The sequence below is a fragment of the Populus euphratica genome, unplaced genomic scaffold (genome assembly GCF_000495115.2).
Source record: "Populus euphratica unplaced genomic scaffold, PopEup_1.0 scaffold51.1, whole genome shotgun sequence".
Lineage (NCBI taxonomy): Eukaryota > Viridiplantae > Streptophyta > Magnoliopsida > Malpighiales > Salicaceae > Populus > Populus euphratica.
In genome coordinates this window covers 46,491-69,318 of record NW_011499932.1, presented here as the reverse complement: position 1 = coordinate 69,318, position 22,828 = coordinate 46,491, and the positions used below count along the sequence as shown (strand labels likewise).

The 22,828-nt window shown below is 34.3% G+C and overlaps 1 protein-coding gene across 3 annotated transcripts; it reads right to left on the bottom strand.

Annotated features, from left to right (window-relative positions):
• Nucleotides 1-3,915: 3,915 nt before the first annotated feature.
• Nucleotides 3,916-21,278, bottom strand: LOC105136095 (CHD3-type chromatin-remodeling factor PICKLE-like). Of its 3 annotated transcripts, none has more exons than XM_011041285.1 (31): nucleotides 21,133-21,278; nucleotides 20,648-20,794; nucleotides 19,115-19,252; nucleotides 18,870-19,024; nucleotides 18,440-18,601; nucleotides 17,178-17,419; nucleotides 16,972-17,067; nucleotides 16,733-16,869; nucleotides 16,447-16,659; nucleotides 16,262-16,369; nucleotides 15,462-15,512; nucleotides 15,253-15,352; nucleotides 13,980-14,122; nucleotides 13,791-13,894; nucleotides 13,286-13,424; nucleotides 12,993-13,162; nucleotides 12,511-12,577; nucleotides 12,281-12,403; nucleotides 11,716-11,825; nucleotides 11,548-11,629; nucleotides 9,411-9,617; nucleotides 8,720-8,870; nucleotides 8,535-8,640; nucleotides 8,359-8,433; nucleotides 7,805-7,866; nucleotides 7,632-7,708; nucleotides 7,265-7,395; nucleotides 5,870-6,251; nucleotides 5,142-5,277; nucleotides 4,814-4,887; nucleotides 3,916-4,633 (listed from the first exon to the last, which is right to left on the bottom strand). In XM_011041285.1, exons 2-31 carry the CDS (start codon nucleotides 20,789-20,791, stop codon nucleotides 4,106-4,108), a joined length of 4,413 nt encoding a protein of 1,470 aa, XP_011039587.1. In that variant the 5' UTR covers nucleotides 20,792-20,794; nucleotides 21,133-21,278; the 3' UTR covers nucleotides 3,916-4,105. The 3 variants fall into 3 exon arrangements, with proteins under 3 accessions (XP_011039587.1, XP_011039585.1, XP_011039586.1); XM_011041283.1 differs by lacking the exon at nucleotides 21,133-21,278 and adding an exon at nucleotides 20,902-21,122; XM_011041284.1 differs by lacking the exon at nucleotides 21,133-21,278 and adding an exon at nucleotides 20,976-21,122.
• Nucleotides 21,279-22,828: the final 1,550 nt, after the last annotated feature.

The following is a 22,828-nucleotide window of genomic DNA, read 5'->3' as shown; positions in this document are numbered from 1 at the left end:
ATATCATCATTCTTCCCCTTACTATGAGTAGCATTATAAGAAACTGAGACAATGGTAGAGGTAACTCTTGCCTGCTCCATAATGGTTTGAGTATGAAGAAAAGTTATGATATCATAACATAATAGTTTGACTAGTCTTTCATTATATAGGAAAAGTTGTCATACATACAGTAATTACAAAGAGTAATTCTACGGAGCTATATATGATAGCTAAATCTAGGGAGCTATATATGGCAAGATAAATTTTCTATTTATATCTAGTATTTATAGCCTAGACTATAATGAGTACAAATAGTTGTATGCTTGATTTCAGCATTTCTATTGACATATTTAAGCCTTTTTATTGACAATCAAGTCACCTTAAACTAACATTTTAAACTTATATACTCCGGTATCTCTCATATTTTCATACAAAAAACGCTCCAAAAATCTCTCAGAAAATTCCTTCCACTCCATCGATGGAGAATTAGCTATCTTTTCACTTTTCTTGGATTTATACCAATTCACAGTCACCTCATCCTTTAACCTACAGGATGTTAAAGTCATTACATGATAATTCATGCATCCCGTGGCATCACACCTAGCCACACGACACCTAAAAATTAATATGAATCCTTAGAGTTATCAACTTCTTTAAAGGCGGGAGGTGCCAACTTAAAAGACTAACAAATGCATTTTCACTTAATGTATAGTATAGGAAATCAAAAAGGCATTTTTATTCTTCTTTTTTATTTTTCTCTCAGCTAAAAGATTAGCTAGGGTCTATATGGTATGTCCAATCATATCTAAAGTATTTTCAACATGAGGCACTTTTTTATTCAATTCCTCCTTCTAGTATTGACCAACTTCCAAACTATTGTCTCCCTCTGACTCATCATCCTTCTTAACTTTTGTTTCTATAGGCTAAGGTGAAGGGGTTTTACCTCTCTTTTTCACCTCTCATTTGTAAGCTGAATAATAGAAATGTCCTCTTGGTCATTACTAACACGATTAGTATTAATTACTCATCTTACCCTTAGTATTTTCCTAAAAGAATGCATTTATGATAACACTATGATAAAAAGAGTTCAAGAAAGACATATTATACATAAGATTGAAGAATTTAAAAAGGAATGACAACAAGATAAGATGGATCCTACGCTCTATATATTACAGGGGTAAAATTTAACTTTGTTACCACTTTTATCATGACTCAAATCCCGGGTCTATGACCAGCAATTTAAGAATGGTGTCATAAGAACACCCTACCTACACTAAGTTTCATAACATATATATTATTAAAAAAAAAACTATATAAAGATTTTACAACATTTCAATATCTTTCAAAATATTATATTCTTCAAAAGTAATAAAATCAAATAACACTTCAAAAATTCTCATCATCGGATAAAGCAAAAGAAATAATAATCCCATAAGACATCATCAAAATTCAAACTTAATTAAAATAGCATTTAACATACATCTTAGATATTAATAGTTTGTAAGTCGATATATCATGATAAAAATACACACACACACACACAAATCATATTAATATAAAGTAGTGGAATATATATTGAAGATCAAATAAAACCCGAAGATGACCAGATGACACCCGAAGGTGATCACTGTGGGGGAATTAGAGGCTAGTGCCTCTCTCAACAGCTAAATATACCAAAAATTATGTGCATATAGACTAACTACTCTTTGTTAGAATTGTGTTACTAGCAAGTATATTGATATCAAAATGTAATCATATTTTAATGAATTTTAGTAGATACTCGCATATTAAAAATTATCCCACACACTCGGGGAAAAAAAACAACAAATACAAAACTGAAGAATATTAAAGATAGTTAGGAGGAATGTTAGTATAACCTATAACAAGTATGGAAAACACTAAAAAAACAACTCAAAGCAAAATAACATAAATGATTTAAAACTCTAAACTTTGAGACCAAAACATAATTATAAAGCCAAATCGATTCACCGAATTGATCATGAAAATAACTCAAACTGATCGAACATAATAAACCGGATAAAACTCTAATGTTGGGTCAAATGGTCGACCGAAATGTCCAACCAATCGACCTCCATAACAAGCCAACCAATAACAACTAGTCCACCGATTTAGTCAATCAGTCAATTAGTTGATCGGGATTTTTAGAATCTCAATATGCTAGTTTTTAAATTCACAAGTCTCTAAAAATAAGCATTTTGTTATTCAAAAAACCGTAATCAAACATACAAAACTGATTTTGAGCAAGACTAACACTCTAAAATATCAATAAAATCTCTTAAATCATTTCATCATCAAATCAAAATAAAAACTCTAAACTATTCTTCATCCTTTTACAAACAAAGTCTTAATCGAAGTTAACAATAGAGGGAATCACTTATTTGTTTCTTCATTCTTTTTTAAACCAAAAACCTAAGCTAAAACCGAAATCCTTGGTATTTTGGGAGAAAGTTATGGTAATGGAGAAAAAAAAGAAGAAAAAAACAATTCATTAGCAACTCTTTTATTTAAATATCTAGGTTAGTTGGGTTGGATTTGAGATGAACTTTGGGCTTGGGTTTGATTGATAAAAAATATGGATCTTACACTTCTCATGTCTTTGGTTCTTATTTACCACATGTGCTAGTACTCATCATAGGTTAAACCATGCTTATATAGTATGTCTTGTAGCTCTCTTGGAATCTCTTTAGTTGATGGAGTATCATTTTTTAAGTGAAATGACACCTTGTATAAAAATGATTAGTTCTTAAACCAAAAGGAATGTGAAATTGATATTCCAAGCACAATTATTAAACGCGATTTAGTTTAGTAAGGTAACCTAGAAAATTCACAATCTAGAACTTGATCAACTCAAATTTCAATTCAAATTGAAAAAAAACATTAACTTAATCAAACTTAATTAACCTAATAATTAACTCGTGACTTTACTAAACTTATCTTAGTTAACATCAAGAATTTTTTTAAAAAATAAAATAACACTATTTTGATTAAAAAAATAAATTAACACGAGTTGATCTGTGACTTACTAGATTGACCCAACAACCCAGTGACTGGTTTTTTTTCTAGGTTATATCAGAGGCCAACAACTAACAACTACGATTGAAATAGCTTTTCAATTTAAGTGCATGGTACTACTTAAATGCAGAAATTACAAGAGTAGAAAAGACATTGGCATTTGATAAACCTTTCTATAATATAATAATGCACCACTCCTACCTTTTTCTGAATCTTACTCTTATAAATGGCATTTCATAAACCTTTCCGGTTGTGTATTGGGAATAATTGCCGAGAATCGTTCAGTAACACTAGCACTTTTTCTTATGATCATCTCATGAAATCATCGAAGTTTACGTTAATATCAGATGATCATCCCAAGAAACTCCAAACTTCTTTGCGTTTTGCTCCTAGCTTCCTTTCCTATTATGTTACGGGAATAATTGCACAAAATCCGAAATCATATGACAAACACTTCTTCCTATTTCTCAATGATATCAGACGATCATCCCACAAAACCCTTTCATTTCATACATGTTCAAGTTGATTATTTACTCCTGCTATACTGCTCTTGTCAAAGAAGACATTTGCTATCCTTCTTCCTAGCCTCTGTGAATGAAGGTACTGCTTTAATAGTAAAGGTGCTCTCCTTCAAAGATTGGACCTTGACTAGCTGGGAGAAATCTTATTCGAGTTACACTCATTGCCTAGCACCTTGAAGCAGAATGAAACCCGGCTTTTAATTAATAACTGGCGTTCCTACGCCCAATGGATGAAAAAACATTACCTTACATCACCTTGGAGTCAGTTGAAGCTGTTGGAAAGTAGTAGGCATAAGCAATGACAATGATATTAAATTTATCGAGCAGGCAGCTGAAATCTTGTAGAAATATAAGCTGCATTGTTAGCCAATGAAGTGCATAAAATCTCTAGCAATACCAAGATTTGCTAAATATTAAGAAATACTCGATGATTTTTGTAAAAGAACTGCACGATCTGAAAGAGTACTTGAAGAGTACAGTTTAACTCTCACTTATTTGTGGCTAAAGCCTGTAAAACTAGTTTGTTAGCTAAAAAGAACATGAAAAGGTTACAGGTATTCCATTTGTATGTATCAATCTAAAACAATCAACCCCGAATTTGATTTCTCTGTGGTTTCATTTTCATTTGATACAGCATCAGTGTTGGTGTCAGTACCATTACTTGTATCGACCACTTGCACATCCTTTTCAGATGTCCCTGGTGCACACATAGGTTCTTTTGGAGGCGTAACTGGGTCTGCAGAATGTGGACCTTGTTCATCCGAAGCTGCAATGGTTTCTTTCACTTTTGGCTCTGTCGTTGCCTCTTTCATTTCAACATCTTCCACAGCAGCAGCAGTGTCGTTGTTCTCCTTCTGTCGGTCAGGTGGTGAATGAAGTTTAGCCTGATTGCTCTGTGATTCAGCTTGCACATGTTTGTTCGAAACCAGAGTACCTTGTTCCGAAGTAGATTTTTGTTGTAAAGGAGAGAGAATTTGATTCATCTGTTCAAAAATCATCTCTAATGGCTGAAGGCCCTGTCTCAACTTGAGACTTGCAGGGTGGTTGGTTAAGGATATCTGAATTGTTTCATCAACATTTTGCTCCAACACCGTGCACATCTGCCAGGAGAATCAGAAAAGACAATGTGTTAATCCTCACATGGCTTTGGCTCAACCACTACCACTAATGTGTGAATTGTGTCCACTTTCCATCTCAAGTGTTTCCTATCCGGTACATGATACAAATCCCGTCCATTGAACATAACATGGAGAATCCAAATGAAATAGCAGAAGATTTACCTTGTTATAATGCTCAGCCAATGCCAATCTATCAGGATTGTCGTCACAAGCAGCTGCTGAAATTTCTTCTGATCCTGCATAGAAAGATTACTGGTCATCCATGAAATTGTTGATAATTAATCAAACCGATGTCACCTATAATCTGATTCAAATGTTGATAATTAATCAGGCGATGTTTATATAATATCATTCAAATGTCCGCCACTCCATCCTGTAATAATAGTAAATTAATAATGAACTTGCCTTCAGAAATCTCTTAATTTCTTTTTCAGCTATCTCAAATTTGGTAATCTGAAGAGCAATAATTTATAAACAAACATGAACTTACTAATTGGTTCCATCTGAGGCAACTGGTCAATCATTTGAGCATTTATCTCTATGGAGCCTAAACTTGAGCTGTCAGCAGCCTTTGTTTCACCATCAGCCTCTTCACTTGTAATCTCATTTGGTTTTATATCACCACCCTGTGAGCATAAACAAGGGGGGTAAAGGAACTTGTGGGTCTAGAATCAATTCAAGTATCATATCAATACAAGCACCGAATACACAATTCTACTGTTCTATAAGCTCTTCCTGATGAACTGCTATAAAATAAAGAATATCTTATGTTCTGTACCAAGAGTGCAAGGATATTGACTGGCTCTAGAAATATAAGGCTGTGTGGATTAAGCCACGGAATTTCCATATCTCAGTCAAAATCATTTAACAGAAAGAGCAAACTGTCAACGGAAAAGAAAGAGGAAGATTCAAGTGTCATTAACACTAATGCTACGTGTTGCACAATCAATTGACAAAATAACCGCCTAAATCTAATTGGTAACAGTGGATAAGGAATACCCAGCAGTGGTCCTCCTTGAAACCAAACTCTCGCTGGAGTTGAGATGTTCTAGCTTATAACTTTGCTATTCTTTTTCCTAGTATATGAAATATTGCAATTTAAATTAGATTTCCTAAAAAATTGATTGCATCCAAAATTTTAGTCCTTTGAATTTAAAGCTATCTGAAAATGCAAAAATAGTCATTGTACAGGAAACAAAGAAAATCAAAATCACTTACAAAGTAAATTTTCTGGTACTCCGCATTGAGTCCTCTCTCCAAAAGCAGCACTCTTTTCTTAATGAACTCTACCTGTCGTCTCTGCATATCTCTAAAATGAAATAATATAGATGAATCTTGATATATCAGTGCTGGGTTTGCAGCATCAGTTGTCCCCTGAGCAACATCAGCTGCTACATCATTTCCAGTAACATTTGCCTGTGCCTGGGTGCTAGGAGCTTCTGCATTAGCAATGTTAGAAGTAGAACCATTTTGTGCTTGAGCAACTCCTTGCCCAAGGACAGGTAGTCTTATACAAGGAAGATTTAACTCTTTACAGATTATCTCTTGAACCTTCAAGTCCTTGTCATCAACAATAGCTTGCCATCTTCCATACCCATGCCTAGAAAGTAGATGACGACCAAAAACAAAGATCTTCATAACAGACTAAATTAATAATGCATTCAGCATGCAAATCTAGTTCACATAATATGGAGAAAGCACTTGTTTTTCAGCCTGGTGAAGCATCTTTGCATCCATTTCCAAGGCCAAGGGGTACCCTGCCACATGAGGGGCTAGAACTCAGGTACGAGTCCCTGGGCTTTTGGCACATTGTTTATAAATTAGGTATTTTTATTTTTATACACCTATCATGAGATGTTTGATGTGAAGCATATTGCAATAGTGAAACATATTTCCATGAATACCTACAAAAGGACCAAATTACACCAGGTGCATAACCTAAGCTCTTTTGTGCCTCTTATTATCAATAACTTTCTGCAAAAATCATATCCCTCACATTAACAACAGATTAATCTCCTTCCCATTTCAGATATGCACCAAATATTCAAAATTTTTATAATTTAGTAGCTTTGATGGAGGTATTTGAACATTTAACTTTCAACCTCCTCTTTATGTAAGAGAGGCATGGCTACAAATTAGGCTGCACCATAGGCACCCTAGATCCCATGCATCACTCTCCCCAAGGTAAAGTCTACTGGAGTTTAGGTTTGCCTATCCTATGCAGTGCTTTGATTTTATTATTCCTTCCTATACTATCCAACTATATCTCCATAAGAAGCAATATATCAAATATTTTAATTCTGATCTAAATAGGTACAAGGAAACTAGGGTGAGAGTGAAAGTCCCAGAATGGGTCAGACAATGTTCAGCATATTCGTCAAATCCTTAATTTGTACAAAAAAGTAAAGTCCTGGTGCGTGCACATTCACATAAGCTGGGAGATAGAGCACTTAAGAGACAAGCAAACTCAACCCAAATTAACAAAGACTCGGCACAAAACTAGTTGGGTCTATCTATTTAGAGGAAACAAAGGCAGAAATGCCAAAAAAGTGATCATGTATAAATATTTCAACAGATAAAAGTGATGTAACAGACAGTAATGAGAAGGCATACTTCAATACTGCATGAAGTAACAATGAATCGTGCTCTTGTTTCCAAAATTTTCCACTCTTCAGGCCTGGGTAGCGCAGTATAATGTCATCTGTGAAAAGCGCACTACCTGGGTTCTCTGATGCAAACCTCGCCTATCATTTCCAAAAACACATCAAAATATATCATTTGACTAATGGGAGCAAAAATGGTTGGGTATAATGCCCATTCTTCTTATCTTAACAAATGCACAAGGAATGCACTCATGTCATGCTTTTTCAGCTTTAAGCAGCTTCAAAAAGGCAGGCCCAAAAGACGGGAGAAAGAGAGACCAGGTGCGAAGAATTTAAAGTATAATTAAAGAAACATGAATTTCAACTTGCAGACTCACCTTATCCCTTATCAAAAGCAGGACAGCAATCCTAACAAGCACGTCTTGTATTCTAAGACCCTCTTTAGGAACACCGTCTACAATCAAGAACATAGAAAGTGAACAAAGAAAACATAGCGCATTAACAACACAAAAAAAATCAAATTAAAAGCTACCATGTGAAGATTAATCACCTGAAAAATTTGGTGAGTCAGTTAGATCTTCCGCTATGTGAGTCAAGAATAATCGCCCATAACTGAAAATAGGAGATGGAAATACCATTTATGAAAACAACAATAAACTAGTGTATAAAGTATTAAAGTTGGGTCCCAAAAAAAAAATACAATAGGTAGCTCTCTTTAAGCAATGACCAGGGTAGCTTGCAAATGATATGTAGGGAACAAAAATAGTGGATTGACATGATAGATCTAAAATGTATATAGTAACTGCATACTCTGTGAAATGAGGTTCCTAGATGTGCAAGAAATTAAGGAAAATATATACTTCAATAGCTTCCAAACAAAATCAAATCTTGTTGCCTTGAAACTAAACAGTGTATCTTCTAGCACCTAAGAGTGCATGCATACAAATGTCATCCAATCAAAACCCAAAAAATAAAATTCAATAAGAATGCAAGATGAGAGTCGTATGACAAATATGATGCTGTTATTACAGGTTTTGAACGTTAAGTTGCTATAAATCCCTAGCACATATTTAACGAATAAAAGGTAAAGCTAATGTTCAATACTTTTCTACTTCTTCATATGTCTTCTGTTTCAAACGAGAGGCAAACTCCTTCCAGTCATAGTCCCCAACCCCAAACCTGTAATATAAAATTTATGTGAATGCTGGTGTGCAGAAACATTTTAAAATTTTCATTAACCACATGAACATTATTCTTATTTTCTCAATGTAAGATCTAACCTCATCAAGATTTGTACAAAGGCAGCCCTCTGATTTTGTTTAAACCCCAATACTCTGAATGATCTTCCTTCACCTTCCATCAGAGGAATTGGTTCTGTATTATCCACTGCAAACCAAAATCAGTATATCATCAATTTCTGTCACCGGCTCATCAGAAACAAACTAGGAAGGAAAAAAAATACCACCTCGAGCTTTCTTCTTATAAGGCCTTCTTACTGTCTGAATTCCTGATGATGTTGTTTCACCATCAGTCAACTCAGCTTCATAATTGTCATCCTCACCGTCAGAGCTTACATCTTCTAGACCAGCAAGGTCATCATCTTCAACAGACACCATCTGAATCAGATGAAAATAAACCAGTTAATCTCATTTCCAAAGTCTCAAAAATAAAAGTGCTCTGTGCAATTCAAAGAGCCAAAATATATGAGCTAGTTAACATGTTTAAGCCTGAAAACACTTCTTTTTCAAAATTAACTGTTGCAAAACTTAATTATTGTGCTTGGAGGGCTGAATTTGTCAAAACATTTAAATCTGCAGCCTAATATCATTCAAAATCTGACCCAAAAGAATCAGATACCTTTGCATGATGGGTCCCACACCACGCCACAGTTATATTGCTTCAAACAGAAAGTTTTGCTTTGCAAGTTTACAATTATTCCCTTTACTGCTAATGGGAAAAAATGACAGAGAAAGGCACAAAAGGAAATTCTGAACTCCCACTTTTAGTAGATTTGAATTTAATTTTTGACCAAACTGGTTCCATACTGGCTGCAAGTGAAAAATAGCATACAATCTCATACCAATTAAATTTAAATTCTTGATGATAACAAGCAAATGTGTTTTACAAATTATCATAGAAAGAGAACACAACAATACCTGCTTACGGTTTCTCTTTCCTTTGCCCAAGGCATTAAACTTCTCAACTTTATGCACTTCATAACTATCTTTTAGCAACTCTTCCCAATAATTTGTTTTTTCAGTTCTTTCAGAATTGTTTATGGTGGATCTCGTTTCCATGGCTGCCTTTTGAGCTTCCTCCTCTGCGGCAGCCTCTGCTTCATCAATATACTCAAAATTTGCAACCTAAAGCACACAAAATGGTATTTTCCAATCAGAAGCAATTCAGATGATTGTAATTCAGAAATCAGACAGCACAGAACACAGGAATATAGAACCAATTCAGTTCTATGAAAAAGTTGCAGTAACAATTAAAGATACAATCTTCAATACAGTATTTTGCATTAGAAACAATTTCAAACATGGCTGAATACTCAAACTATAAGCAATGCATGACACAAGCCCTGTATCTGGGATTCACTATACTCCTCATCAAGAGTTCAGCCATTCATTGACTTGATACAATTTTACCTATCATATACTAGGGGTGCATTTAAAATGATGGGTCACTTTGCATTGTCATAATCAGTTAGAGAGAGAATCTAGGAAAGAAAAGTCTGCTGAAAGGATCTAATTCTGTTGCAGTCCGACTGCATCAAAAGACCCTTGCCCTTGATGATCTACCAAAATTTGTTAAATGAAACTAGATCATTCACACTATCCCCCTTGCCTAATATCCACGTATATAAGGAGCAACGTTATCAAAAACTGCAGCCTTACAAGAGATTTCTCAATATGGTTTGAACCTCACTCCCAAAGGAATACCAAACTTCCGTCTTAGGACAAAATTCTTATGTGATGCAAATGCAGATTTAAAATCAAAACTCAATTAATATGAACTCCACTAACCCCAACAACTAATTAACATTTCAGCCGCAGTAAGATCAAATTCCAGACACAAACAGAGGGAGACGGAGATGGAAGGAGAGAGAAGAGACAGTGAATTTATGTCTGCTTTTTCTTCATGTATATTGAAAGAAACAGGTTATGAATGTTTCAAGAAGGTTTAGATTTGATTTTTAATGACTACAATTCCAATTATTCTTAGAATTTGACAAGTTTTTATCAGAAAGAGTGCATATAGAGTAATAATACGCCTATGATAAGTATCACAGATATAGCCAGAAGCGAGTATCTGCAGAGAGGGAAAACATAAATGACGTATTTTCTAGACCATGATTTTTAATCTTAATTGCCATGTGGTCATTAAAAGCATAAAAGCTTTTCTTTGTTCTTTTTTAATCTTGGTAAAGAGGCATCCCAGGCTCTTTGAGCATTCAATGAGACCCAGAAATATGTAACTGACAGGTGGGACAACCAGAAACATTCCTGGGGGCTGACCACCACAAGGGTTGTGGTGAATTCAACTCTATAGCAAACAGAATATTTTCTCAGGACAAGTAGATGATATAAAGATAAGTTGGTTTGTGTGACAAGTAACAGCAACCACTAGAGTTCGGGCTAAATTTACTTATCAGGCCCAACATGGAATAAATAAGACTTGATGTTGTACAAATCTAAATCACGATGCTAGTGAAGAATAAATAGTACAAAAACCTAAAGTGATTATCATAAATAAATGTGAGGCAAGGACAAAAAGAGTCCAACAATCATGGTAGGATAACTAGAAAGGATGACTAGGAAAATGCCAAAAAGGCATCCAGGGAAGCAATGTGAACCAGATGTATATTCAGACTGCTATAAAGGCAATGTAACATGGTTAGTGGAAGTGGATGCTAAACCAATCTTTAAACGCGTCTGCCTAAGATAGCAAAGATTAATGAAAAACAATGTGAAATGTGGTGAGGAAGATAAAACATGAATTGCATAATTACTTCCCCTTCCATTATGCTTCCAGCACATGCACTGGGCTAGTCCACAGCTTGTCTTCTAACAGGAAAACATAGTTTTCTTCTTTTAATGCATCAATTGGAAGAGAGAGGTAATATATGTGTGGAATAAAACTGTCTACACAGGAAAGGAAAATCAATTGCAAAATAGAGCAAGCCTATTCTATGGCTGCTACTGAGCAAGATCATGCCTTCACAGAAAATCACCACAAACACACCTCAACAAATAACAGACAAAAGGATTGTAGTTTGAAAAAAAAAAACACCTTAAATGCCTTCAAAAATCCATCTTCCTCTTCATCATCCAATGATGTTTCTTCATCTCCAACTTGTTCACGGTCAAGTAATCTGTTCAAGAAACAATGCAAACTACTACTTTCAGCAAACGTTTAAATTTGTAAAACACTAAGATACAAACTGTCAAATGTGTTTACCGATCAATAGCAGCATCATCATAATGAATTTGACGTGATTTTCCTGCTTCGTCATTCTCATCAGCAAAAAGCTCCTTTGAACCATATCTTATGATGTCATCTAACTCTTCCTAAAACAAAATCATAATCTTTTCAGTGATTTCCTCAAATTTTAAACCCACGCATTTGTCATTAGGTTTTTCCCCCCCGTGATAAGAACACATATTGCAGTAACTTTTGTGTTGTACCTGCCCAAGAAATATACCTAGATAAAGAATGTTGCATGCATCAGTGCACCATAAACACAACAGCCAGCATTTTCTAAAAAAATGCCCAATATAGCCAAGAAAAAGGAATATAGTATACTGATGAGTATGTGGTGCTCTAAGTATAAGTCCTGCATGGTTCATATCTTTTTAGTTTTTGCCACTAAACCATACTACAATATTAACTACAATTAAATTGTGCCATCTCTGATCTGCAACTCAAATCATAATTTTCATTTAATTTAGCCCACACAAGCAACTTAAGTTTCTACTATTACATACACAACCAAAAGCCTTAACCAATGATAAAAGATTATTACCTGATTAATATTCTGTGCCTTCAGCCTCCCAACAACAAGGTGCTCTAAAACCATTTTCTTCTTAGTCAGTTGCATCATCCGTTCCTCAATAGTTCCTCGGGTTATGAGCCTATAAATCAATACCTGCAACACCAAAACAACACTTCAGTGTAAACAAATAACAAACAAGCAACCAAACAGCAGCAGCAGCAACAATAGTTATCTATGACATCTTGAGCATAAACTTTAACCTTGTTGGTTTGCCCAAGTCGATGTGCTCTAGCCATTGCTTGAAGATCAGCATGGGGATTCCAATCACTAAAAAGCCAAGAATAATATGTTCAGTGAATTGAAAGTCAAAGAAAAGGACCGCAAAAGAAAAGAAACCAGAAAATCATTACAAACCCACAGGACAAATTGCATATTTAGAACTTTTTGAGTTTCAAAATCCAGAGCACCCGAAAAGCATTTTGATCTTTTGAAAACATAGCCACTAGAGATGTCAGCAAATTGAAATAAGCATAATGATAGTGCCAAATCTTGTCTCGGTCAGGTTACAAAAATTCAGAAAATATCAGATTCCAATTCACCATAAATTTTATTACCATCATACCACCCCCTTAAACATGTAACTACTACTCTACCAACATTTCCACAGCACCTGCTTTCTCATTATCACTTAAAAAAGGAATACCAAAATGAAAATAAAAATATTCAAATGAAAACAATCAACCTATCATATATAATAACAGTATCAGCAGTTGCAAGGTTTATTCCCAGTCCTCCAGCTCTAGTTGAGAGAAGAAAGCAAAATCTTGAAGAGTTTTTGGCATTAAATCGATCTATACGCACTTGTCTCTCAGCTCCACCAACCTTTCCATCTATCCGTTCATACATCCATTTCTGACCACAGAAACAAAATGAATGATAAAAGACTGAAACACATAATTTATATATCTCAACAACCTATCACTGCAGCAGACAAATGCAGATTACGAGTGTGACAAAATAAGAACATGCTGATACCTTATGAGTGCAGTAATCTTCCAACAAATCCAGCATGTGCTGAAATTGTGAGTAAATGAGAACTCTATGCCCTTGTTCTTTAAGTCTCACCATCAGTTTGTCCAACAGTTGCAATTTCCCAGAAGTTTCAAGGAGCTGCCTGCCACATAGTTAATAAAACGAGAACAAAGGAGCACAAAAAAGATCAGCAAATAAAATTAAGTACTTATAGCTACTGAAAAGTATCTTTGTACACACTCAGACAACAAGGTACAGAATTAAATTTCAAATAGGCAGCCAAAAATGAAATGAAACTTCAGATGAAGCCATCCGCTGCCTCTCAAGCAAATTACACAGGCAGAACAGGCAAGGAAGATAAAGATTCTTTATCTTTATAAAGAAGATAAAGAATATGTCCAATCATAATATAAAGGCATGCATAACTGGAATTGTAACTGTGTAAATACACATGTGAATGCACTTGCACAAACACACAAGTACGAATACATAGAGTTAAACTACATACCTGAAAGATTCATTGGTATCTTCAATATCCGGCTCCACTCCTTCTAACATATAAGGATGACAACAGAGTTTGCGCAATTCCATAACCACATTGATAAGAGAAATCTGGTCAAGTAAGATCCAAGGACAGTAATATGTCAGGTTGAAATACATTAAAATAGCTTCATTTCACTACACTAATAAACTGCACCTGTGCACCACCACGTCGAGTTAGTATTTGATAGTTGCGAGTTAGAATGGCCTTGTAATATTCTTTCTGCTTGCTACTTAGTTCAACACGTAGAATGAGTTCCTTCTTAGGAGGTAGCTCTTTCATGACATCCTTTTTCACCCCTATAGGAGCATCACAAATTTGCACCCATATTCTCATCAATGCAAAAAAGATTTACAGAAAAGGAGATGAAAACCATCCTTTTGCTTCAGCAGGCCATAAAACAGACAACAACAGCGAGAGAGGGAGAGAGAGAGCCCTTAAAAGATTTACAGGAAAGGAGATGAAAACCATCCTTTTGCTTCAGCAGGCCATAAAACAGACAACAACAGCGAGAGAGAGAGAGAGAGAGAGAGAGCCCTTAAAATTGCATATTTAACATCCTTTTGCTTCAGCAGGCCATAAAAGAGACAACAACAGCGTGCGCGCGCGAGAGAGAGAGAGAGAGAGAGAGAGAGCCCTTAAAATTGCATATTTAACAATTATATATATATATATATATAAATATATAAGCTACCAGAGAAAATGCAATAGATAGGGCACACCCACTTCATGGAAAACAACTTTTGTCTCCCAAAACAAAGCTAAAGCCTTCTTCAAGTCATAATATAAAATAAGAAAAGTTTTTTTGTAAGAACATGCATTTCACAAAGTGAAACCTTATTCATTTCACATTTATGTTTCTTTTCTTGCGGAAGGAAACAAAGTGAAACCACAGGTGTTTCAGAATATAGGACAATACAAATCAAAGAAATAAATGTAAGCGTACAAACAAAATAGCAAATCAACAACCCAGCTCCTCGAAAGAAAGTGGAAAAATCTACCACTTCAATTACCTGTAGTTTCTCAATGGAGGAGAACAAAAGGCAGGTAATGCTAATGTGCTGACAAGTGAAAAAAAAATGAGGAAAGACTACAGTGGGGGCATATTTTTCAGATGGTTTTCTGTGTTATACACAACAATTCATATACTAGTTCAAGATAGGAAACTAAAAAAAAAGTGGTTGAGAAAGTGCAACCCTAAGAGAAATCAAATGCTAAAACAGAAGAGGCATCCACCAAATAGTCAGATAACACTTCATTTGGCAGGATTTGGCACCTTCATGTTCAAAAAGAAGACAGAAAAGGTTCAGAGTTACAAAAAAGAAACACTTTTAATCAACACGTAAAATCATGGATACCAATAGCCCTAGAAATCCAACTAATCAAATGAGGTACAAGTATATCACATAGAAAAGTTTTGAGATTTTACTTCTGAGGAGATGGGGAGCCAACATTTTATGAAGTCTCAAAATCTGCTCCTCTTGATTTATATCCTTAAACTCCTCTTGGAATTCCTCTAAACTTGCAAACTGCAAAGATTTTGACCAATAAGAGGAAAAGCCTTTCAATTTACCAATGGGCTCTTATAACCTATCATGATCTAACAAAAATCTTATGCACAGTAGCACGCATACTAACCTTCCCAGCATCAAGGAAATGCATGAGCATGAAAAGTTCATCCAGATTGTTCTGAGCAAGTGTCAAATGAGTGCTAGTAAGTTAGACAATTCAACACAAACACATGTAAACAGTATAATTAAGCGGTAGAATACACCAGAAGGAAAAGGCATGAAAAGAAGGCTAACGGGCCATTCATATGATGATGGGAGGGCACTGCACATTAGTTTCTATCCAGATTTGCAAGAAAAATATTTGCTTCTAAGCCTATGGCATGCATAAAGAACTCGCAAAACTAAAGCAATAAGATGATAAGATTATATAATAGATAGAAGTGCATATAATCCAGAAGAAAGAAAGTAAAACATGCATCCACACTGTGTTGCAGAAGTGCTGGTTTTGTTGATTAGACAGACCAAATCTGCCCATCTGCCAGTTTTCAAATTCAGTAAGCTAACTTTACAACATGATTAAAATCACCAACAGATACTCCCTTAAATGCTCCAGAGGTAGAATATCAAAACAAATGATGGGATGCAAGTTAAACAAAAGAGCACTTGACAAGCCTTTCAGTTATTGGCACAATTAGTGATTTCATACCCAGTGGTTTCGCTTAAGAAATACAATTCCAGACTGGAATCAAGAGAAGCATAAAGGCTTTTACATTACATAATAGGTTTAAGAACATGGGCATACAATAAAGCATTTTTACTTTTCAATTTTATTCTGATATTGGTACATATTATATGCAAACATTATTCCCCAGCAAAAAGAAATAATCTTAAGTCCACAAGATTCAATAGCATCATTGGACGACAAACCTGAAGAGGGGTTCCAGTCAAAAGCACACGATGGTTACTACAGTACTGCTTCAGTGAGAGAAACAATTTAGAGTCCTTGTTTTTTAGACGATGACCTTCATCAACAATCTATATGTAGATGTCAGTGTTAAGTAGCAATAACATGAGGGGACTAGCACAGCACTCGTTAAGCCATAGAATGTTACCATGCATTCCCACTTTATTGGTTTCAGCGATGTCGAGTCCAAGTTAATCATCTCATAAGACGTTAGAAGCACATCAAATTTTATTCTATCTTGCTTGCTTTCAGTAACAACTTGACCAGATTTCTTTTTCTTGATCTTCTTGTGATTTTTGGGATAGTAAAACTCATATTCCCTTATGACAGCACGAGCTTGTGCGGAGCCAACATACATAACCTGTACAAGAGAAACTTCCACTCAGTGTTTTCTTACCAATGAGCAAGATAACTGAAGAGTTCCGTGTACATACAACATTCATTTGAGGTGCCCATGTTGCAAATTCACGTTCCCAGTTTCGCAATGTTGAAAGTGGAGCTACTACCAGATACGGAGAAATGCCCTCTTCGCGAAGAGATGCTAGAAATGCAATACTCTGTATAGTTTTCCCTGTGATCAAACAAAAGAGGAGGGAATGTGAATACATTGGCAAAAACAATGACAAGCTACCAGTGCAAAGACAACAACACAATAAAATAAAGCAAGACTCACCAAGGCCCATCTCATCAGCAAGTATTACATGTGTTTGTTTGGACCAAGAAAAACGTAAGAAGTTCAACCCTTCCAACTGATAAGGATGCAATGAGCCTTCAATTGCAGAACAAAAGAGCACTCGGGTTAACAATAATTCAACCAAGTAAATCTTAATAAACAAGTATGCAAGGTTTAAAGAAGGAAGAAAGACATGAACGATGCACCTCCAGAAAGAAATTCTGGACTGTGATCACACTGTTGAAATTCTTTTGATTTCTTCTTTGAATCAGTAGCATCTTGAAGGCTGCTCTTTTGCTTGCTTGGTTTGTGAGACCTAGATTGAATTTTATTAAATCTTTCTATTTCAGGCTGAAATGCAGATACATCTGATTCAAATTCCCAATAACATTCATCGTAAGGGAGTTCCTTGTACTTCACAAGATATTCCTTCTCATCCTCATCTCCCCTGAAGCATGCAACAGTGTCACATTCAAGAATCTTGTGACAGAATCAGACAAGTTCAAAAGAAAAGAAAAGCTGAAATAGCATATCTAAACAGGCAAATCACACCAGTGTTATCAAGAAATGCAACAAGTAATAACAGGTGACTATATTATAAATGGTAAATTTCCACTCTGATACTTTTATGCTTTTATCTTCAATTAGTGATTTTAAAGTTCAAGACATGAGATGTACATAAGAAAAGCACCTCCTCAAGCCAAGAGGGCATCCTAAAAAATGCATTAAGATATAGTAAAGAGGTTTCAAAATAGAATGATGAGGGCAACAGGGAAAATCACATGGCTATGCAAAGATTAGCATCCCTTCAAGCATCAAATTATTCCGCTGAACTGCCTTACATCCAATGATGGATCCAAGCCCCCCCTCATTGAGATTATAACAATCTGTTTATTTTCTTTGAAAAGAACATTTTTTATTTTTATTCCTAAATTAAAATTTGTTTATTTTTTCATCAAAACATTTTTTCTCAGCATACTCAACCTTTCATGTATGAACAGTTTCCCTCCACTATCTTAAAAAATGAACACATTTGATCCCTGAAAAGAGAAATTGTCTTTGCCCCTCAAAGCCCTCAATCCTGTATAGGTCCCTAATTATGTCTAATCTTTAGATATGAAATTGTCAATGCTTGAAGAATAAGGATTATTATCTCCAACAACAAAAGTTCTGCTAAGAAACATGCCTGTAAATTATTGTATTAGCAAACTAATTGCATGCTTCCATGTTCTCAAATATAATTAAAAGATAGAAGAGCGCATACTTTTAACTTAACAGATGTGAACTCCATACCATTGATTTTGATTTTCAACCAAAAAAAAAATTCCCCACTGCAACGTTTGTTTTTAAATCTTTACAACAATCAAACATAAGAATATGACAAGGCAGCGTAAAACCAAAAGTACATTTTCTTTGTGCATGTGTGTGTGTTGTGTGTTTGTTTCATAAAAGTTTCAGATGAATCAACCTGCAAGCAAGAATCCGATCAACAGTTGTCCATTCAGGTCGGATAGCAACAAATTCATCCTCGGAGTTGTTGTTTGATGCCATCTGACGATTGAAGTTGTTTACTTTAGTCTTCAGACGGGGATTTGACTTGAAAGCTTTTAAAAACTCTTTCTCAGGTACCCTGTGAGGAGTTGTGCAGGAGAAGATAACCAAAAGGAAAAAAGAAAAACAGCAAAGAAGTGAGCAAAAAATGCTGAATAGACAGGAAAAGGACAGCATTGACAAGAAAAAAATCCAAAAGAATATCATGCCAGGTCAAGCCTGGTCATGCTGTAGCAACAGCACAAAGGAGAACTTGAAAGCATTATAAAAGGATTGCAGAGTTAACATGTTATTTTACATGCAATTGTTCTTCATGAGAAAGTTGGAAATCATATAAACAAAATTACCAAGTGCAATGTAGATAAGATAAGCCTTTCCACTTCACAAGATACTGTTTTACAAAAATTTGCTTTGAGCCCAGTTTAGAGGCATCGCTATCATCAGCAACAGTAGGGCGCATTTCACAGTCCAATAACTTATCGATATCATTCAGAGGGCTAACCTGCAGATGAAAGACTAGTAATTGTCAGTTATGAAAAGAATAATGTTGATGTAATAAACAAGAGTACCCAAGAGTGTCATGGAACCATACACATTCAGGGCACCTCCAATTGCTAGGAAAAGGAGCTTTTAGTGGTGGAAGCAGGCACTTGGAATGGTAAGCATATGTGCAGGTTTCACAATTCAGAAGATTCTCACTTTCTCCACAAGCTTGACAGGAATCCTCCTTCTGAATGACAGGGAAGAAAGAACAAGGAACTATTAAAGAAACATGAAGTTCGTAAAAATTTTATGACTAAGAAAGACAACCATGGGAGGACAACCAAAGCACAGCATCTACATTCACTGGAAACAAGTGTGGGAGCATGGATATGCGAGATCTTTCAAATCAAATAGATAATCTGCCTCATGTTCAAAGCATGATTCTCCTCAGTTGTTTTGAAGCCCAAAGCCCTAAGCAACTAAACCCCCAAATCATAATTTTGTCTCTCTTTTGTATTTCATTACATTGCATTTCCACAAAAAAAATCATTAGTTTTTAAATCAATTTTAAGAAATACGCATTAATTTTCTCAGTTGCAATCAAATATTTTCCTGTTCCATCATCTTCATCTTTAAGTTCAAGGTTTAACATGACAATTAATGAAGGCTTATTCAGTTAATCAACAAACTCCAATGAATCGAGAAAAAATAACACCAAATACATGATGATATAATGGTATTCTGGAATCAACGAAGATTCCCACAAAAGGATCCCAACAAGCTTATCATTTCCTACACCACCCCAAACCAGAAAAAAGAAAGGAGCAAAATGCTAATGAAAGTATGAAACTACTCCACAGTCAACAGCAATCCTCCAACCCAAGAAGTTTTCAGTTCTCATTTTTGACAGGCTGTGTCTTTTATCCTGATTAAAGCAATCTAACTCATAACAATGAATAACTTCTACAAGGGCAATGGTAAAAGTAATGCAATGAAAAAAAATCTCTAATAGCAAAGTACCTCAAAATAGAACCAACCAACTCAAAGCAATCCAGTCATTGACCAAGGATCTCATCAAACCAAGCACTAGACCAGCCACAGATTTTTTTTAAAATAAATAAAGGAAAAATCTGTGTAATTAACAACAGCCATAGGACAACAAAATTGCATTATTTTTTCTTCATTATTTCTACAGAATATAGTTCACTCAACTTGGAAATTACTGAACACATCAACTTTATTTCCTCTGTTAACTAGCCCGTGCCCGTGTATGAAAGGAAGCCTTAAAAACATCATTAAAACATCCTTAAGAGCAACAAGTCGGCCACATTCCTGATCTTTTTACATGAAAAATATCAAATAAAATTCATTTTGCTCGGGAATTTAACTCGTTTTCAGAAGTCAAAACTAAAAAAAAAAAAATCACAAAATTCACCTTGAAAACAAAAACAAAAAAAAATCCTTAAAAAATATTAAAATGTTAACGCCTCAACTATCTTAACCTCCAAGTGAAACTAGTAAAGCATCAAAGTCAGTAATTTTACATCAACAGCAAGGTAAAAAGAAAAAAAAACCATTATCATCCAGCATTAAGAAAGTACACATTAACCTACAAGAAAGAAGTGGGAAGAAAAAAACAAACCGCGTCATCCCTGACAAATCTTTCAATTTTCTCCTGGGGATTTTTAGCTTTCCCGGAAACAAAATCATCATCATCTGATTCATCCAAGTTATAAACCGGCCTCCTTTCTGATCTAACACGTAGCCTCTCCACTAAGCTACTCATTTTCTGCAACCAGAACAAAAAAAAGAAAAACTAAGACATCCCATTATCAAACACCACAAACTCAAGAATCATAAACAAAACAAAACAAACCAAGAGTACGAGAAACCAACATGGCACGTGCACCAATTCATGCAAGAACAAAAACCCACTTGATAAAACAAAAGAAATTATCAAAATTAATCACCATTTCAGGAATTAAAGGCCTTCTAGGTCAGTGGTTATTGAAGTACAGTGCGTATCTTTATGTGTGTGGGTCTTTAAAAGCAAAAATGGCAAATGGGTTTTCACTCTTTTAAGAGAGGTTTTGTTAATAAAGGTTTTAGAGCAAGAGAGAAAATTACCGGTGGATCTGGGGATCCAACGTTGTGAAAAATCCTGGCTAGACCCAAAAGAACACCAAAATCGGAGTTGGGCTACACAGAGAAAACTAAAAATACGGTGCTTATGATGTCATGTCACCAAAGACAACGTTTTTTCTTTGGATTTTTTTTTAAAACTGAAAGTATTGTTTATATAATAGCGAAGGATTTGCATCCGGTTTGGAGTGCGGTGTGGCTTTAGCTTTTTGATATTTTTAAAAATATTTATTTATTTAAAAAATATTAAATTGATATATATATATATATAATTTTAATATATCGATGCCAAAAATTAAAAAAAAAAACTTTTTATAAATATTTTAATAAAAATACTTTAAAAAAACAAACTACACCATAATACCGAACACTGTAAGAATTATTATTATAAAATTACCAAAATGTAGAGGGAGTGTGGGGTGAAATCAAAATGGTAAGGTAGTCTTTTTAGTGCTGACTTTTATAAGGTATTACGATAGTTTTTTTTTTTTTAACAAGTAATTATGTTTGGAACATTATTTTATAAAAATTAAAATAATCTATTTTTCTTTAATGGAAACATGTTTTTCGTTTATTTTACAATAATCTATTTGTAAATTAAAATAATCTATTTTATTTTACAAATAAAAAATTTTACAATAATTTTAACTAGACAGTTAATTTTTAAAACTTATTTTTTAAAAAATTACAATTAAAAATATTTTAAAAAAAACAGCAGCTATAAAAACTATTATGGTGTCAAATATTTACTTCAATGGTGTTCCGAATTAGGATACCGGAGAGATTAGAGGAGCATGTCAAGTTTGTTAACTCCGATTTTGGAGATTTAATGAATTGGACTGCGATTTCTTTCTTTCAATGATAAGAGTCAGGTTGTGTTTTTATGTTTGGTAACAAGTTAATGAGTTTGATTGGTATTTGGAATTGATTTTGTATTGCGGTAGTTTATATGGTTATGATTTTAAAAAAATTATAAAAAATATTTTTAGTTTAGGTTAATTTGATATTTATATATGTTTGGTTAAAATTAATATTTATATATGTTTGGATAAAACTATTGTTGAAATTGAGCTTGAACAAAAGTAATTTAATGTGTTTAATTAATAATGTTTTTGAGACTGATCTTATAAAATAATTTTTAAAAATATATATTAATATTGATAGTTTTTAATTTAAATGTTATAGATTTAACAATTGTTATTACATCATAAAATAAATAATATTTTTTTATTGTTATATTAAACTATCTATAATTTCATCATGTATGAAATGCATCCGACAAGGACTACAGTTTTCTTGGTTTCTTAAAAGCGCAACAATATTAGGTAAAATATATTCAGGAACAAAATTGAAACTACGATCAAAATCTACAAATGCTACATCATTAAGCGATCTTTATCTAATTTATGTAGTGTCATTAAATAATATTTAGCACTAGTTTTTCAAATAAAAACATAATTAAAATTTAAAAATAATTTATTTTATTTTATTTTAAAAGATCAGACTCAATTCAATACATTTTTAACTTTAGACCAAATCTGGTCTGGTCATAACAGCGAAGAAAGCCTTTACTGTTCACGTGAACAGTAAAATATAGCTACAGTGTTTGTGTGAGTTCTCCACATAAGAAACAACAAAATTGTACTTTTGGTAAGCCTGCATGCTCCACTACTCACGTGAA

Excerpts from the sequence above, each read along its gene's own strand:
- LOC105136095 (XM_011041283.1), bottom strand. The coding sequence starts at position 20,922 with ATGAATTGGTGCACGTGCCAT. Across the intron at positions 16,870-16,971 it reads TGCTGATGAGATGGGCCTTG|GGAAAACTATACAGAGTATT; the intron begins GTGAGTCTTGCT and ends GTTTGATCACAG. Across the intron at positions 7,709-7,804 it reads TGACTCACCAAATTTTTCAG|ACGGTGTTCCTAAAGAGGGT; the intron begins GTGATTAATCTT and ends TCTTGATTGTAG.